Source organism: Triplophysa dalaica, chromosome 8 (assembly GCF_015846415.1).
Source record: "Triplophysa dalaica isolate WHDGS20190420 chromosome 8, ASM1584641v1, whole genome shotgun sequence".
In the NCBI taxonomy this organism is placed as follows: domain Eukaryota; kingdom Metazoa; phylum Chordata; class Actinopteri; order Cypriniformes; family Nemacheilidae; genus Triplophysa; species Triplophysa dalaica.
Genome location: NC_079549.1, coordinates 8625100 through 8645199, shown reverse-complemented (window position 1 = coordinate 8645199; position 20100 = coordinate 8625100). Strand labels below are relative to the sequence as shown.

The 20100-nt window shown below is 37.3% G+C and overlaps 1 protein-coding gene across 1 annotated transcript in view; it reads right to left on the bottom strand.

Annotated features, from left to right (window-relative positions):
- Positions 1-20100, bottom strand: part of myo10l3 (myosin X, like 3) — a 62218-nt gene that overhangs the window by 23550 nt on the left and 18568 nt on the right. The window contains exons 3-20 of the mRNA XM_056754805.1: positions 16852-17010; positions 15682-15869; positions 15141-15275; positions 14908-15046; positions 14586-14670; positions 13995-14101; positions 13333-13462; positions 12634-12752; positions 10194-10340; positions 10006-10106; positions 7798-7864; positions 7324-7416; positions 6920-6988; positions 4692-4774; positions 4200-4308; positions 3511-3591; positions 1217-1341; positions 818-932 (exon numbers count right to left, since the gene is read on the bottom strand). Coding sequence (XP_056610783.1) covers positions 818-932; positions 1217-1341; positions 3511-3591; positions 4200-4308; positions 4692-4774; positions 6920-6988; positions 7324-7416; positions 7798-7864; positions 10006-10106; positions 10194-10340; positions 12634-12752; positions 13333-13462; positions 13995-14101; positions 14586-14670; positions 14908-15046; positions 15141-15275; positions 15682-15869; positions 16852-17010 — 2052 coding nt within the window. The remainder of the gene's footprint in view (positions 1-817; positions 933-1216; positions 1342-3510; positions 3592-4199; positions 4309-4691; positions 4775-6919; positions 6989-7323; positions 7417-7797; positions 7865-10005; positions 10107-10193; positions 10341-12633; positions 12753-13332; positions 13463-13994; positions 14102-14585; positions 14671-14907; positions 15047-15140; positions 15276-15681; positions 15870-16851; positions 17011-20100) is intronic.

The following is a 20100-nucleotide window of genomic DNA, read 5'->3' as shown; positions in this document are numbered from 1 at the left end:
GTGGACAAAACATTTTATTTGTCTAAATGGCAATATGCAAATTAATCCCATCCTCCATACAATCACTTGAGCTTGGACCATTAGGTGCATAGGTGCCTCATTCAACGTGTGAACAGCGCATGCACGTGTTGCAGAACCAGAGCTGAAATCGGTTAACGTGATTGTTTACAGGGTTATGATGTTGCAAACAGAGGCAGTTTCGTCAGTTTCTCGGTAAACTGCAGTTTTATGTAGAAAATATTCTCCAATTGTTTAAAATTATTATTTTTTTGCTTTTAAAGTATAAAATACAACACATAGACATATAAACAACTTTCATTTTGATGACTTTAAATAACAACCATAAATTAATAGCAATGTAATTAATTAGTAAGAATAAATAATATATAATTAACTATGTAATATTAATATACTTAATAGTGAATGGTGTGAAATAAGCATGCACTTTGTATAGTTGCAGCAATGTGAAATGCTTTAAAATTTAAAATGTCCAATAGTGATGACAAACATGTAAGTTGAGCACTATGTGTATTAAGGACTATTTTGGAATTATTTTGGATGGACAAGCATATATTAAAATACATTGCATGCTTGTCAAGTGCTGTTACAAACACAACCTGCATAATAAGGTTACTTGAAAACCACTCCAGCTTATTAAAGGGAAATCAACAATCTGAATAAAGGTTGTGCAGTTCAAAAAAGCTTTCATCTAAAGGGCTAAACTCTTCTTTACTTAGTTCTAGCATGGATGATTAATAATGGCATTTGATATTTCAACAGACATGTATGTGAACGTGAGTTTATTTTGAAACTGCACCTTAGTCTTTCCCAGCTGCCACTCTTTCTCTGTGATGTCATAATTTGCAAGCAGATCTGCACATTTCTTTCTGTCGTCCGCTGTGTGTTTTCCGTCCCTCAGGACCATTGTGTATCTGCACAGGAAGCGAGTACAGTGTGAACAAATACACATATTCCACCTCACTCATTTTACTAAACAATGCACTGTAAAAACATTCTTAGTTGGCCAAAACGTTCCCTGGTATTGTTCGTTATGATTTTAGGGACCTTGTGTATCCGCAGAGCTTTCCAAAAGCTGCTATAGCTGAAATACAGTGCACCTGGAACAGATTTTGTGCTCCAGGCTGTCAGCTCTTGTTAACTGCATTTTGATAGACTGTCATTAGTTTAATGGCATCTTCTTGGCTTTATGGCGAACCTGCTGAGGAAGTCGTGGAAGGTTCTTCGTACAGGAAAACCTGCTCGGCGGATCTTTACTGTCTCCAGCATTCCAGAATAACGCAGCTGATTCAGAACCACGTCAGGGTCAAATTTGTTGGCGTTCTGGAAGAAACAGAAGATGTCCATTAGCTATGATGTCAACATTACTTGGTGTTAAAAGGATAGTCACCCAAAAATACAAATTCCATGACCATTTATTGGCCCTCATGTTGTACAAAACCTGTATATGACTCTATATTATAAGATATTTTGTGAAATGACTTTGTGAAAAGTGGTTTTGTGTCCATACAATTAAAGTAAATGGGGGCCAGTGTTGTCTGATTACCAACGTTCTTCAGAATATCTTCTTTTGTGTTCTGCTTATGAAAGAAAGTCTTACAGGTTTGACATGACCTGAGTGTGAGTAAATGATGAAAGTACTGAAAGTATAAACTTTTTTTTCTATCCAATTTGACCCTGAAAGCAAATCTTAATACATTAACAGTACGATAAACATTTCTTCAATCATTTTTCAGCCTTGTTTTGGTCTGTCACATTAAGAACAATAGATTCCTGTGTGTGAGCAAAAAGAATTGCGTTGAACACTAACAGTGATGAAGCTTTCAGTCTGAATTGATTACGTCTATTGTGTGAGGTGTTGTGTCATGCTCGGTGACCATCAGCAGGCCGGCTTAGTAACATCAGCGCCATGCGTTCAGTTCTGTCTAATCTGAATTTCTGATCACTGTGTTACAAAGCAGAGCTCGGTGTCAGTGTGCAGCACATCTGGTGTGGCTCAACACTGCATTAAAAGACGACATCTTTCCACTCCTGTATTCTGTTGTGTCTCTCATTTCAATAGATACAAAGTCAATTTTGTTTATGCTTAGATTTTTGTAAAAAAAAAAACAAGACCCTTCTAAGGATCTTAGACTGGGGTGAGATAAGTGAGGGCTCACTACTGTGTAGAATGAACGATAAAAGAAAAGGTGTGGAATGACAGAGAGAGGCAGGCATAGGGCCAGATGAGGCACAGCCGTTATTTCCCTCCCTGAGGACAATCTGCACAATACAATAACTCTGCCAGGAACGCCAACTTGATCCTCTGTCCGATGAAATGAGAGTCCCATATAATCAATTCAATCATAATGGGGGCTCGAATTAGCTTTATTACGGTTTGATTATATCATATAATGAAGGGTAGACAGTGTCTCAGGCTTCATGCAATTTTTTTGTCTGTTATCTCCACATTCCTCTGCCGCAGGTCAGGAGCATGATAACTCTTTCACTACCGCTGAAGCGGACAGCTTCGACCTTTGACCCCAGCACAGGCGGGTTTGGGCTGGAGGAATGTGCTGGTGGTGGGGATGGGCCGCTCCATTCTGAACAGAGCAGCACAATGAGACTATTTACGGAGTGCAGAATGAACACTAGAGAACATTTCATACTCAGAACACTTGCTGGCTGTATTGCTTTTGACATTAAGATGTTGCCATATTGTTGTTGTTGTTCTCTTGCATTATAAGGGATTTTTTCCTCTAACATAGCTTTATGTGAAAGCTAAAAATCCATAATTTCTAAAATCTTAACACTGTTCCAAACTCATGTGACTTTCTTTTTTTTTCTTTTACACTTTCCAATAAGCTTGTATATGTTAACATTAGTTAATTCATTAGCTAACATGTACTAACAATTAATAATACTTCTACACCATTCATTATTCTTAGTTTATATTAATTCCAGCATTTACTATCACATTTATAAAATCCAAAGTTAACATAGTTAATGCACAATGAACTACCATGAAAAAATAACTATATTGCTTATTGTTAGTTCATGTTAGCTAATTCATTTACAGAGGTTAACAAGTACAACCTTATTGCAAAGTTTTACTTTTTTAAACACAAAAGGAGCAGTTAAATGCTGATGCTCGTCTTTCCCTTAACTTAAAACATACTTTGTGAACAGTGAAATATATCACAGATTTGACGCACTTTAAGATGCTTTGTCTGGGTAATTGAGGTTGACGGCCTTTGGTCACAATATGCTTTTATGGTACTAAAGAAGTCACTTGGGCATTTTGCAAAACATCTCTGTTTGTATTTCACATAAAAATGGGAAAACCCCATTTGGAATAACACGAAGCTGAGTAATTGTTTGAGTATGAGTTGTAATTTGGGGTGTCTGTAACTTTAAGAGAGTCATTTGACACTTTGAAAGTGTATTTGGACCGATTGTTCTGTCACAAAGAACCATAGGGTTCCTAAAACAGTCCAAACATATCAATCCTACCTTCTCCATGTTAGGTTTGATGCAGCGTACAAAGAAAGGGTTGGAGGAACTTAGAGTCGCCATCAGCGCATGCAAAGAATCCTGAAACACACAGACAAAATAACGCTAAATTACACCCCCAAACTGCAAATCAACAGGGCAAAATTGCCGTTCAGCAACCACAGCTACTATTTACTTGTTCATCCCACATATCAGGTTGAAGAGGGCAAACACTGATAGTGACAAGCGCACTATTTACCAAGTCACATCAAGGACCCTTCAACCTGGCACCCTATCCCACAGTCTCAGACTGAGAGGCTCCGGCTCAGATTTAATGACAGGGGAATAAGGCAACATGTACGGACCCCGTTGAAGTCTTGAGCCTGGTTTGCGGGTAATCCCCTGGCTTTAAGAGCCACAGCACAAGGGCAGCTGAAAAAATCCCCCATCATGGCAGTTATGACACGCAAAGACCCATAACCTTGCAAACCAGCAAATACTGACAAAGGGGTTAAACATAAGGAAGGTACATACAATGACACGGGGGTGCAGAACAACATACAAAAATTCTGCAAGGTTTGCACTTAATTTGCACTTATGTTTGATCTTTATTCTGCAAAACATTGTTTACATTTTGCATTACAAAATCACAATTACATTCCTGTATTCAATTTAAAAAATGATCAAGTTGTGTCTTTCTAGTGACCCACCCTGAACTGAGAGCTGACGGTAGGTTTTCGGCGGGCAGTGCCCATCTTTAGTGTTTCATCTCCATTCCTGCTACCAACACGCTCAAACAGGTCATAGATGAAGTCAAGCCTGAGAGAAACACAAAAGAAGCATCACTCAAAAACAGCTTTCATGTTTGTTGTACCAACCGGCAGTTCGAAACAACCGTGGGTTTTGACTGCTGAATTCAGAAATGCAGAATAATAACAAATCCATTGATTACTTTAGGCAAAACATATTCATCAAAGGTTTATAAAACAAATATCCTTTTACAGGCACAAATATTTAATATAGTCTCTCTTTTAAAATGAGATCATCTATTAACAAGATGCATGCATAACTAATGTGTAAAATATCACATGCAGCAGTGAAGTTAGTAAGATGAGATATCTTACTAACTTTAGGAAACACACAGTATCACAGGATCCACAAATTTGATAAAATCAGTTTAAATGGATTGAATGATTTGTCACCTGCTGTCTTTTAGCATGTTGAGGATATCATCTCTGAATGTGTCTCTGTTCTTCTCCAAGATGCCATGTACATCATACAATACCTGAAACACAAATGTATGTAAGTTAGACATACAGTATACTGTAAAAACATGAATCCAGAACTATGAAATTCTGAATTGTACATTTTTATTCAACTTTTATAGAATTTTATTCTTAAATTGTTGTATTGTCAATAAAAGGTTTCAACAATACAATAAAAAAGTAATAAACAATAATAAATTATTAAAAAGCAAAAACAATTTTTTTACTGGTTTACTTCATAATGGATTTGAACTCCACTGTTTACAAAGCGCATTTGCATATCTTAACATTTCTGATAACACGCATTTGTGTTTGTGAATACAATCTCCTCTCTCTGTATATTTTGAAAATATCCAAATCTGATCATGGTTGTTCTTGATTTAATCCTTACAATTAGAAATTAGGTAGGTGAGCAGTATTCTGTGGTCAAATACTATCACCTGTTGAATATTATTCAGTCATGCCCTCCGTGGCGACAGATTCCTCCTCTGATCTTAAAACCATGATATAAGTTCCTGAGTTTATATGTAGCAGTCATAGCACATGCTGGGGGTATTTATAAAACAAGTTGGATAATTACAACCTCCCATTTAAAGAGAATATTCACCTGATGCTTATAGTCTGATCTTTCATTTGTGCTGGCATCTAGAGCAGATGCTTAATATATTCCTTGGCTGAAAGCATTTAAAAGATTAGACTCAGATTCTGTGGAGCAATGTTTTATACTGGACATTTCTGAAGGGGGGTATATATATCAGACTGTTGTGATTGTAACTGGCTTGCTTGTGGAGCCTTAATGAGACTGAATGACCAAAAGCAAGACATCTTTCACACCAGTAGTATTGTCATAATCCAGTCTGGTCTGTCTCCCCTGTTTGTTGTCGACTTTCAGTTTGTTTTTTGTTTTTTGATTTTCTGTTCCTGTTGTAGTTCTTTGTAGTTTTCTTTGTCATTGTTAGTTGTCACAGTGTGTGATTATTTTCAGGTGTGTCTTGTTAGCTACTCTTGATAGCCTGTGCATATACCCCAGGGTTTCTTCGTTCAGGTGTTTAAGGTTCTCAGTTGGATGTCTATCGTGTTGTGTTATTTATATTAAAAGTTTATCAATTGCATCACGTATGTGTGAGATATATGCTTCCTGTCTAGTTTCTCCTAGTTATTACAAGTATGTTTTCAGCTTTTTGATTATACTTTTTTTGCTATGTATCAGTTTTTATGAGGGTGGGTAACGAATGGCAAAATATTTAGTTTAAAGTGAAGGGTTAGGATTGACTTTGCTTAGACAAATCAACAAACCATAGAGCTTCTTTAAATGTATGTCAATTTTCATTTAATTAGTATTCAGCTGAAAATGTGCTTGACATTAAATGTCCAGTTACAAGGATGCATCGCTGTATTGCGATGATCATTTCTAATGTTTTCGGTCACCAGACGAAGCCAGCAAAAGAGTGAATAAAATGTCCAAAGGGGAAAAAAGCTTTAATTTGAGAAAGAAAGCTGGACGACAGCTCTAATGGCTCTTCATGCCAAATGTTTCTCATGGGAGTGAATGCTGTGGTTTCCAGCACATTAAAACTGTGGAGACTTTGTGCGGTGCCCATGGTGAAAGGGCAAACCAAGCACGCACACACACACACACACACACTCTCTCTCTCTCTCTCTCTCTCTCTCTTTCAGCATTCTGGCCAAACTACTCATTCTGAAAAGACCAATTCTCCTCTTTCATTTTTAATAGATGAGCAAGAACACTGAAGCAGAACCCTGACATGGCTCATGGGAGGGGCAGAGTTCCCGCTTCACCCCAGGTAATCAGACCTCAGCAACACTTAATTTGTGTAAGAGAAGATGTGTCGGCCATGCCACCCACTGCTGTGTAACTGTAAAGACTAGGCAGTGCCACTCTACAGTCTGTTGATGTTAATTAGACGCATTTGAAATGTACTATAAAACTTGGGAGACCTTATAAAATCGTTTCACCCGCATAAATAAGGCACCACAAAACCAATACTGCAAAGAGCATTTCTGGTATACGCTGCAAATTTCTTCTGCATACCTGGTAAGACTGTTCATTTTTTCTCATGTTGCAATGCAAAGCTGCTTTGTAACAATTTGTGTTGTAAAATAAAGTTTTTGTTTTTTAAGATGTGCATAGTTGATGGAATTACCTCTCCTGCATAATGTTTAATACCAAACTGGTGGTCCACCACTCTGGGTTTCACATAGTAAGGATTCGTCTGTGGAAACAGAAAGAACATTCTTCATACATTTCATTTCTGAAGTGATCATAAGTGCAGATAAAGCACTTGTGCAGGTTTTGTTGAGACAGACTGTATCTAGGTTCTCTGAGGACACTCTTTTCTCTCGTAGTTGCATTGTTTTCTGCGGCCTGAGGAAAGCCTGCTCACATTACAGCATTGTGCATGTGCGTGTGAGAGGCTATGGGGGTGTGACTGGGTGTTGCCTATTGGCTGGCCGTTAGTCTTTATCAGCAAGTTTGAAACAGACTTAACCCTGTGTGATCTAAAATGAGAGTAGAAACAGTGTATGTGCTTTAAATAGGAAGACTTACGGCATGCCGGCTGTGGAGTTTCTCCAGGAGGGTGTGGTCGGTGCCTTTAGGGAATCTGCTCTCTTCATTGATAAGAGCCAACATGCCCAATTTCTGCAGAAAAGAGCACATTTAACAGAGTGCATGCACTTAGTACGGTCCACATTGGAATAAAGTTCTCACTGACTTTTAGTCAAAAAACTGTATTTAATTGTCAAATTATGCTTCTTAATGTGCAGATATAATGTGGCCATTTGTATAAGACAATACATTGTTGACTTAGAATTTCATTACTGATGATTTAGAAAAAAGACAAGAAATAAAAATAACCTACAGAAAAACGGATTTGAGAAATGTTGCAAACTCTTCATGTCTACATGAACATTATATAAGAAAACAAGTAACTGGTGGGCTACTCTTCGATCAAAAATGGTTTCCAGTGAATAAAGTGTGGTCACATCTAGGGTGATAAAAAGTCAACGGTTAAACCGGCACCTTTTCGATCAGATCCAGACATTCTGCATTGTCCATCCAATCGATGGCTTCCCAGTGTATCCCCTCCCTGCGTGGAGACACAAAAGAAGCTTTTGAGCACCAGAAAGACACACACACATCACAACACGCACTAAAAGTACACAAAGGTGGTATTATCCTCAGGGTTCATGTGATGAAATGAGCTGTGACCAGGCGCTGCTGACCCCCCTCAGCCATCACATTTCAACACAAGAACACAACTGTGTGGGAAAGAGGAGTCCCATTCAAACATCTGGCAGAGTGCCTTCACACAGTAACTACAGCAAGAACAGGCAGAGAACCCCCCACCTTTAGTTCATCTGCTATCTCTCAATCACCCTGCCCTACAAGCGAGCTGAGGACGGTTCAATGTCGCGTACGGACAATTAAGAAGTCTGGTACGTGTTACACCTCCAACCTTCAATGCTGCCTCACCGCTCTATGACCTGAGCTCTTAGTGACACCTGATAGTATAAAAGCTAAGTGTCTACAGAACAGCCTGTGTCAGATTCTTCGGGTTTCCCATGGCTATTTCACGTGCTGACGATGATGTCACTCTAAAGCTAGAAACATTCTCTACACAGATAAGTGGACATGACATGTCTGTCTACGTGTGCTGAAGACCGTCAGGCAATTCAAATTTAATTTATAATGTAACGCAGATATGTGCTGCCTTCTAAGTATTGCCACAAGGGGCACCAAAAGCAGCTATTAGCTTCAAAAGAGTAAAAAAGATCGTTGCATTGCATTTGTAAATCCAGTCAAATTGGCTTTACCAGTCATTTTCACATAGTATTTTCACATTTTTTATGTTTTTACATTACTTACTGTAATTTAGACCCACAGTTATTATAGTTTTGCTTTTAGTTTTACTAATTAGCTTTTATTTTTGGAATAGATTTAGTTTTTATGATCATTTTAGTGACATTTTTAGCAATTCTTGTTATTATGTGTTTCTATTTAAGATTAATTTATTTTTATTTTAGTTTTTATTTAGTTTTTTATTTTTATTATAATTTTAGTGCCTTGTACTTATTTCAGTTAATTTCGGAGGCAACAATAAAAAAATCTTTGCAATAATTTTTAGGCCAATCATTTAATTAATTTCAATAAACATTTTTTTGTTTTACTTAATCTTGTTAGCATAAACTTTAATTTCTTATAGTTATTATAGTATTTTATAGTTAATTTGTAACTTGCTCCTAAAGTTATAAGGTTTTAAAGATAGCTCTTTTGTCCCTTTTTGTATTGAGGTTTCTGACCAGCACAACAGGCTAATTCACATCTTCTTGGCCAACGTATGTTTCACGCCATTCATAAACTTTAAATTTTCATAGAATAATGTAGAGGTTGAAAGGGAATTTAGTTAAACGGTTAAACTGTGTCGCAGCAACAAAGAACTTTTCCCTGACAAATGTATACTGTACCTTAGAGATTCTTTGTTAACAAATGGAGTAGGGACACACCGATATGTACATTTTGGCCGATAATGATAACCGCTTGTTCTTAAATATTGGTAGCCGATAACCGATATACAATATCTAAATATAAATATAACATTTTCTGAGACTGAAACAAAAGGCTAAAAGTGAACGACTGCTTTTATTTGAAAACATTAACTGCAGAAAACAAGGTAACCATTAGTTCTCTTTTTTCCCTGAAAATATTTTGAATAATGTAGGACAGCAAACAGTTCTGGGGCACTTTTGACTACCGTTGTTTTTTCCTACTATGGGAGTCAATGGGGGTTGAGATCTGTTTGGTAAAAAGCATTATTCCAAATATATTCCCTGTGTTCATCAGAACGAAGACATTTATGCACATTTGGAACAACTCGAAGGTGAGTCAATGATGAAAGAATTTTCCTTTTTTGGTAAAGTATCCCTTTAAGTTACACATTTACAAATATCTACATACTGTACCTACATCAACACCATTGCTTATAGAAGTAAGTGAATGATCACTACAGAAAAACAGTACTGTACTGGATTTTAACTGAGCAGCATGCATGAAGTGGTTCAACCACAGAAATGTTTTCATAATATATCGGCTATAATTTATCGGCCTTGTTTTATTATCAGCCCAATAAGATAACATAAAAAATTACCATCTAGCAGCAAATACCGATATGGCTGATAATTTATCATGCATCGCTAAAAAGGAGCTGTTGGTGATGTTGGTGAGACTCACCTGTTATATTCCAGCTGCTCCAGGGAGAAGATGTGCTTGTTGAAGTACTCCTGGAGCTTCTCGTTGGCATAGTTAATGTTAAACTGCTCAAACCGGTTTATCTGGTAAAAAATATATGATAACATGAAATTGACAGACTAACTGACTGGAAATTTCTCCTTTGTATGTTGTGTAAGAGATCCACTCACCTCGAAATTCTCAAAGCCAAAGATGTCTAAAATTCCAATGGACTTGAAATTGTCTTTTCCTTTGATTTTCTGGTTTATTCGGGCAATGATCCAAGAAAAACATTGGGAATACAATGCCATGGCCACTGAGTCCCTGGAATCAATTGCCTTTGGAAAGAAGAGAGGGAGAAATATTACATCAGACATGTTTAAAAAGTCCTTAAAGGGATAGTTCAGCCCAAAACTCTTCACGAAACGTCAGGAGTTGCTTTTTGGAATTATGTGCTTTAGGAACTCTTAGACAGGTGGACCCAATAGACTCCCATTATATGAAGCAGAGAGGGCTGCGGATTTCCCATACAATCTTTTTTATGGTTCTACTCAAGAAAAAACGTCACCTACATCTCGGATGGCCTGAGGGTGAGTAAATAAACGGCAAATTTGAGTTTTTGGCTTAACTATCCCTTTAACAATGCAATTTAAAACCACATCAACGCCCACTGACTCCAGGGGTTATAACAAAATGTAACTTGCATTTCAACTGAAATAAAATGTAAAGTTTTCATTATGGGCTGAATCTAATGAAATGTTCCATTCCATTTTCTACCGCTTATCCGAACTACCTCGGGTCACGGGGAGCCTGTGCCTATCTCAGGAGTCATCGGGCATCAAGGCAGGATACACCCTGGATGGAGTGCCAACCCATCGCAGGGCACACACACTCACTCACTCACGCACTCACACCCTACGGACAATTTTTTCCAGAGATGCCAATCAACCTACCATACATGTCTTTAGACCAGGGGAGGAAACCGGAGTACCCGGAGGAAACCCCCGAGGCACGGGGAGAACATGCAAACTCCACACACACACAAGTCGGAAGCGGGAATCGAACCCCCAACCCTGGAGGTGTGAGGCGAACGTGCTAACCACTAAGCCACTAAGCCACCGTGCCCCCCCTCTAATGAAATGTTATTCTATGTAGTTATTCTAGTCCACCATGGTATTTCTTGTGTGACGTCCCTCTAGTTGTTATCTTATACAAGTAACATAGCACATAATCATCAATCTAAAATAGACAAATTAACTAAAACAAGGTATGCAATCCAGAAATAAATTTATAGAAAGTTCTCCCTTTTTATGTAATCATGATACAGTATTTGGTGCTTTTACAGGAAGAAGATTTAAAGCGACAGTTTACCAAAGAACAAACATTCTTTCATCATTTACGCACCCTAGAGTTGTTCCAAATCTTTATAAATTTCTTTGTTCTGATTAACACAGAGAAAGATATTTGGCAAGAATGCTTATAACCAAACAGCTCCTACCATAGTTGGAAAAATAATAATAGTAGTCAAAAGTACTTTCCTACAATCTTCAAAATATCTTCTTTTGAGTTCAACAGAACAGAGACATCTATAAAGCAATTTTTCCTACTATGGCGGTCAATGGTAGCCAAGAACGGTTTGGTTACAAGCATTCTTCCAAATAGACATTTCTACAGATTTGGAACAACTTGAGGGTGAGTATGTGAAGATTGAATTAAAATTTTTGGGTAAACTGGTCCTAGAAATATGTGCTTCTAAAGTTTCAGGCCTCTTTTAAAAGTTCAAGTCATAAACCCAGCAGTAACCCGGAGTCACTGAATTACTGAATTACTGAATTACAACAGGATAGAAATTGAACTCTCCTCTATTGTTTAAACTACATTATAAATACTCTGACACATTTCTGTGTGTTGGCTACATAGGAAAGACCTGAAAGAATGCTTGTTTGTTCAGGATACAGACAGCGGCGTCTGTTGAGGTCCTGACCACTGTGCTAATGCATTATGGGAAAGAAGGAATATAAGGGGGCCTCCATGACGAAGTGGCCCCTACTTTATGACTCCTGACACAGGCCAGTGGCTATTGTCTTTGTTCATGAAAAGATTGCTTGTGTGTTTCTACTCGGCCTGTCACAAAGTTTTACATGCTGGACAAGATTTATGAGAGAATGTGGGTCGAGGTCTCATTTTACGCACACCCTTACTCTCATTCTCCATCTCTCTCTCATTTAACATGACAAAAAAACAAGCCTTGCAGATGGAAGGAATTCTTCAAGAACGAGTTCTGGTACAACTACAGTGATTTCTTTCCTGTGTTTAACGTGCATATTTGTGTGATAGACTGCCCCCATTAGGCGGCTGCTAACCGCTGTCTCTGCTCTCTGCCTGTATTGTGTGTTTTCCCATGAGATCTTTATCACTGAGTTATTATAGAAGGAATCTGATGGGGACAAAAACAGGAAATGGTACCAAGTCACGCAAAGACGTTTTCAGAGGCGTGTAAGTATCAGTGTGTTTTTTAATCACAGTGTGTTAGTGTGAGTCTGGGCCTGGGGTGGGAGAAGAACTGGCGGCGCTCTGGACGCACTGAGGGCACACAAGAGTCATTTTGAAACCGACAAACAGATTCTTTACCTGTTCCACAGTGAGAGGTGAACAGATCTCTTCTCCTCTTAGAATCATGGAGCGCTGAGTCAGAACCTCAGATAGCTGAAAGGAGTCAAGCCCCAGTAGATCACTGACCACACCGACCACTGTCATTCACAAATAAACACACACAACATAAGTTTACAGTTGTGTGAAGTGTTTCTCTTTCTTTTTATCCCTTTTCTTGAACGGATAGTTTACCCAAAATATATAAATTATTTCAGCATTTACTAACTCTCAAACCTGAATCACTTTCTTTCTTCTGAAGAACACAAAATATATTTAAAAAAATGTAGGTAAACAAACAACATTGGCCTCCATTGACTTCCACTGTATGGAAAACAAAAATCTTTTTTCGAAATCTCTTATTTTGTGTTCCACAGAAGAAAGAGTAAATAAAAAGTTTGGGGTGAATCAACAATAACAGTTTCGGGTGAGGTATCCCTAAGAGAGGAAAATGTGGGTCATCACTCATCAGACATGTTCTCGAACTGCCACGGACTTTTATCATCCTCCATCTGAATTGTAAAATGCATTTTACAGAGCGAATTCTAACAGGCATCAGCGTGTCTCTGCATGCATTACTCTGTGTGGAGACCTGTCCGTGGCAGGCGGGCAGATGTAACAACTATTAAAGAAATGTGCGTAACACTTTAGCAGTGCTTCTGAAAATGGTCTGTCTCTAACCTCCTTTGGTGGTGATCTGAGCACCACCCGCAGTCATGAACTCGATGTTGCCGATCTGTAAGACTCCAGAAAGGAGCTTAAAGACATCTATGATCTCTTCCTCATTGAACTCCATCACCTTTAATGCTTGCTGCAATCATTAAACAAAACAAAGGCAGGATGATTTAGAAGAGTAACTTTTTATGCTTTCATTTCGGTTCAATATAGTTGACAATGATCATTTTAAGTAGGTGGATCTTCAATAGAAAACAATAGCTAAATAAGACAAATAATATATAGATGTGTATTAAAAATACAAGGAAAAGTTTGTTTCAAACAAATAAACTTCTATTGAACTAGTCATAACTAATTCATATTCGACAAGGTACAGCAAAAATGACGATATAGTGCCCTCTAGTGGGAGACTTTAAAACTTAAAACTTAAAAAAATTATTACACTAATCATAACATTATAACATTATTACAATTTCAAGACAAAAGCTGCAGTCTTAGAGTCAAGGGTTTTACATTCAAATCAATAAAAAAACAAGAATGGGCCAGTGATATGACAATGAAAGTGACAAAATGCCACTGTGGTCATTGGTCAATTTATTTGTTTTCTTCTTTCTGTCAAAATGTTCTGTTGTTATCTTTTTGTTATCAAACATTTAAACCTGACTCACCATCACACTAGCATAAAGCTGTTTGTCATCCAGACTTCTGTCCTTAACACAGCCAGACTGATTAAGGTAATGATATGCATCAGGGGAATCAGCCAACATATACATTTCTGATTAAGAAAAACAAAACACACAGGGTTCAACACAATGACCCGTGAAAAAAAAACCTAAGAAACAGATGATAGTTTAAGGGTAATAAAGTATAGATGTATTGTGGCCATTCCAGTCCAGTGTCTGTTGAATTTCAACAAAATCAAACCTCAGGAGTCATCTAACAGCAATGAGAAAGACTGACAGCATGGTAAGACTTGTCACATGAAATCTGTGATTAAAATCAAGTTTATCATGAAAAACCTATTTAACTTTTTCTAAATACATTTACTGTTGTTTTGATAAAAGTGAATGTGAGGTCTGAAAATAAACAGAATATTTTTTTTTTCTCTAAAAATAAATGCAAATAGAAACAATATTTTTGTTAGTATATTGTAAGCAGTTCACAGAATGAAATAAAATTAATTTTACCTAAACACATAACTACAAATAGTTATTGGTCTCCTATTTGTTTCAACGACTGTATATTTGCATAAATCTCACCTCTGTGCTCATGGTGGGCACCTGTCAACAAAGCATAAAATATGTGATAGTTCCTCTCTCCCGGATTCTGCCGGACAACTCGATTCTGAAATGTAATTTAGCTTCGTATTAGTTTTGTCTTATTCAAAACTATACACGGCATTTACGTATAGAAATATACAATGTCGATTTGGGGTACACAAGTTACTTTTTTTGTTAGTTATAAACAATTAAGGTGACACGATCTTCACAACCTCTTAAACACGTCTCCATAATTTTACATCACATTTGTTTGTTTTTGCCAAAACATTCTTTAAACATAAAAATGATGAACCAAACATACCTTTTCAAGTAAGTAATCAATAATACAGCCTCCCTGAATGTTTCCACATTGAGAAAAGTGAAGCTGAATGAACTTGCCAAAGCGACTGGAGTTGTTGTTGTATACTGTTTTTGCATTTCCAAATGCTTCCATTATTGGACTGGAGCAGTGGAAAAATATACAGTTGTTAAAATAAAAAAGAAGACAACGTTTCTGTATACAGAGTATGTGTGAGCATGTTTATGTGATGGTACCTGCTCTGTACGATGGCCTGCTCCACTCTCATAGTTTTCTCTGACAGTGGAGAACCTGTGGAGTTCTGACTCATGACAGACAGAAACTTTAGCAGCAGTTTAGTGCTTTCTGTCTTCCCAGCACCGCTCTCACCACTAAAAACACATGAAAAATACCTTACAATGTTATCAAACACACAACACTTAAGCACATTAGGTGTTTGTAGAATGATTATAATGTACTTTATATAGTTATTATATAAGTTCCTTCATACCACTGATTCCTACCACTGAGCTAATAATTTGCCATTCTTCATGGTTCAAAAGGTTACAAGAAAACGTTCATTATAATTCAAATGTAATTTGAGAAGGAAGTATTTCTGTTCACTTGTATCAGTCTGATTGGATTAAAGTCATTTGGAGATTTTGTGTTTGGAGTGTGTGTGTGCTTGAAAATTACAAAACCACAAATCACGTGCAGCAGTCTAGTCAGATCCACACACGACAAAATGTTGCAATATGATTCAACTTTGAAACAGACACCAGGTTGACAGGACGTTACCTGATGAGCACACACTGACTATCATGTCTCTTCCACAGGCAGCGGTAACACTCATTGGCTACGGCAAAGATGTGTGGCGGCAGTTCACCCAGATGATGTTTGCTGTACACATCTACTGCCTCAGGGTCATACAGACCTCTTATATGCTTATATGGATTCACAGCTGCCAGGATGGAGCCAATGTTAGTCTGCAAAACACCAAAGAATGATGAGTTTTAAGGGTTTACATAATGTACTATATTTAATATTGATGGATTTGTAAAAAAAGGGAAATACTTTGGACTTTGATATTGAAGAAAAATATTTAATAGTGTATTATCCAACCTTTTCATATGGTAATAATTGTAATTGTAGCATTGAAGCATGAAAAGAGTACGTCTTGTCATTGATACAGCCAGAGCCACACATATGCCTTTCTCTGCATTAAAATTATTACAATATTACCAATGTTGCTTTACAATTGGGAAACACAAACTAAATATCCAACTATAGATGCTTCCAAAATTCTGCAACATTCTGCACAGAGTACAGCTCAGATTAAACACTCCTTAAAACTTCACAGAGCAAAGTTCTTTGGAGTCTTTTCAATATTTCATTCTTTTACCCTTTGGCACATGAAAACACTGCAAATTCTATACGAGTTTAATGTATATACAGCCGCTGAAAGAGAGCATTATTTATTATTTACTAATTGTAGGTACGTGCTGAGGTAAAATTATTGTTTTTGTTTCATTCTCTGAACTACTAACAATATTTAAATCAAAATTCAAATAGAATAATTCAAATTTAGTTTCTATCTCCATTTATTTTCAGAAAATAAAAACTGGAGAAACAGGTCAATACAACAGAAAAGATGCCGTTTTTTCAGCAATCCGACAGTAATATTTGTACAGGTATTTAGGAAAAGTACAAAAATGTATATAATAACCTAGATTTTATCACAGTTTTTATGTGTCTTTCACATTGCTGTTGGATGACTTTAAGTCACTCATGAGATTTGATTTTATCTGTTGAAATTCAACAGACTCTTGACAGGAATGGCCACAATACATCTAGATATGCTGATTAAATTAAGTTTTGGAAAGGTCAATTATTTTCTTATTTTCCGCGGCTGTATAATATCAGTTTAATTGTGTAAAATATAAATAATGCATGAAAAAGTAAGCTTACATAAATGAGGTCCTTATGGTACCGTAGGAAGAGGTTGTGCATGATGGCGGCCTCATGCAACTCGGCCAGAGTGGACATGTCCTCCACTCCATTGATGCTGGTGGGATGCATTGGAGAAACCTTGAGCCTGTTTACCTCCTCCTGATCCAGAGTTATCACCTTCAACACACAAAAACACATACTGATGAAGTGATTATTAACATTAACAAACAACATTCTTGCACCAGTGAAGTTGTCTTAATGAACAATTAATTGACATGCACTCTACTCTTATGCTGGCATGTGAGGGCATGACATATGACAAACGCTGTACCACACAAATGCTGACTTACACACAGTGTGTGTGGGCTTGTAGCTTGTCTAACTAATCTGCCAGGGCCTGCTCTCTGTCTCTCTCTCCCTCTCTCTGCCAAATTGTTTCACATTCCTGAAACAAAACCCCATGACATTCTTAAAGTGCCCCTCTCACTTTCACTGTCTTTAAAACTTCCTCTCTGATCTGTCCTCAGATTCCTGGACACACTACAGTATGTGGCATCACAAGGTTGATGTCTCTATTATCTGTTGCATTTGAAATGTAATATTTATTAATGCAATTTAATATACATAACTATGTCTTCAGAGGTGTATAAAGACCTTACAAAATGAAGTTTTATGTTTTTATTACCTTTAATTTAGCTACATAGATCTACATACACTACGGATCCTCTTGCATGGAATTTGACATGTCGTTTCTACACTGTCCCTAAATGAACACAATGCTCTACAGAGGGCATTTCTCCATCAGGAAAGAAACAAAAACGTGACGACATCTTAGTGCTGTGTCAGCCAACGTAGTGCTTTGAAAGGGAGGGGGAGTGGTGGAGTGAGTCATTGGTTGCAAAATTTGGTTGCTAAATTTCATACTCTAGACCTTAGTTTAAAAGCATGAGAATTTCATTAATTTGCTTACTATGTACAGACAACAACATATTGTTTATGGTAACACATAAAGTTGCAGTGGCACCCAAGATGCAAAAGTTACAGATTGTAAGATAACATGCACCATCATTATTTATCCATGAATATCCAGGCAATATTCTTGTACTCACAAAACCCCCAGCATGAAGCAAACATAACATCAGGTGTTGCGAAATACAATAACATCTAAGGGTGTGAGTGAGTGGCACTGTGATTAAAAAAAATCACAAAAAAACGACAAATGTAATACACTAAGTTAGTTCCAGGGGGGCGCTATTACCTCCTCATCACCTCACATGTGTAATGCAGCCATTGTTGCAAAAGCAGAGCAGCTCATAGTTCACATAGTTCTGTATATATGTGTATCATAGTTTAATTTATCTCTGTGAGACAACAGTGATGATGGGAACCAAAAAGCAAGCCTTGACCATACAAGAAATTTGCTCTCTGTGGGTCATTTCTCCGGCCAGCAGGAAGCAAATGCCTCACTGGGTTAAAGTTCATCCATAAAATCCACCAGCCATCTGATCCACTCACAGACACCCAGCTCAGAGGTCAAGGATGTTTAAGCAATAAAACATTCGCATGGTTTTGGAGACTGATTCCACACATTCTTGTCTGGGAGATGATCGCTTTCAGCGCTGATGGAACAGCTACAGTGTACGGTACTACAAACAAAACATGACAATACAAACGCTTTTAACAGACATTTACAGAATGCAACAGATACATTAAAGGATGGACTGACACTCGCAAATGGATTGGTTCACTCGGTGCTCAAATTTGTGTTACTGATTTTACTAAGCCTCTGTCAGCACACACTTGTATTGTCTCCACAAGGCAGGCATTTTAGGTGAAAATATCTTTTAAATATAAAAATATATATATATTGATTTCACATTTGTGGATAGTTTTGTAGTTCAGAACTTAATTTGCAACTTACACATCCAGTAAAAAGTTTAGGATCACTTATTCATTATTTATTTAGATTTTTTCACATTTTGGAATAATACTAAACTCATCAAAACAATAAAATGACACAACTGTAACTTTGGGAATCATGTTGTTACTATATTTTAGCACATTCAAAGCAGTCACCCTTTGCCTAGAATTTGCTTAATGTTTGCAGAAAGTGCCATCTGCCCTAATTTACTTTGTCCTGGGACATTTAATAGTCCAATATACATTGAGCTTTCTGCTGTTGATTTTAGGTTGTTTTAATGTGTTCTAATATCTTAACTCATATAATCAGAACCATTAGTCAGACAATCTGTCTCTCCCACTCAACCATATCTCATATACCTCCCTCTGATAGTATCACTCTGATCTCAATGATGTCAGTCTGATGATCATGTAGCACAATCAGGGGGACATTACACGATATTAAACAAAAAACTGGGTAAATGTCCAATATTTTAAATCCTAACTAAATCACATGAAAGATATAAAATAGCAGTGTATGTCTCAAAGCAAAAAGAGGGTAGGGATCACAGGAAACTGTAAATTGATAGTGAGCATTTAACATCTTTGATTATCGCTGTGCCCCATTGGCACATGTCACCTTGTCATAATACCATTAGCACATAACTGGTGTTTAGACAGCACAAATGTGTCAGTGGTGACAGACAGGAAGAAGGAACATCCCTTTTGGTTGGAAAGCAATGGACCATTACTGACATTGTGTCTATACCGGACACTACACGACACACGGCTTGATCTAATGGGATTGCCGTGCCGCATCCAGTGTGGACAAAATTTCTAATTATAATGGGTTCTTCTAATGCGTTTCTAATGTCTTTTGTCGTGTCGTGTTGCGTCGCACCGGTTGTAGACACGGTGTGAGAGTACAGGGGATTCTGATGACTACAACATTTGAAAAATCATCCACTGCCAACATCCTTGATATGATGTTCTGCCCCTTCTGTAGTTTGCAATGATTATTATCAATAATTTTCTTGTGTTCCAATATTACATTGCTTGTAAAATACCACAATTCAATTACTGTAGTTTCTTCATGTTAAAAAAAACATACTTGAGAGGTAAACAGAAAACTGGAGACTTCCTCCTGTACTTTATTATGCAAAGACTGATTTAATAATAGCTTTAAATCATCTTGATCATCAGTTTTTTTTCCTTTTTTTATCACGTGCACTGAGTGTGATTTTCATGAGAAGTTACATCTTTTTTCTGTAAGTATTCTTCACTAAGTGTTAGCATTCAATAAGTGCCTCAATGCACTCTGTGAGCAACCACAGCCGCTCTTAAACGTGCTTATGCATGTGATACCAT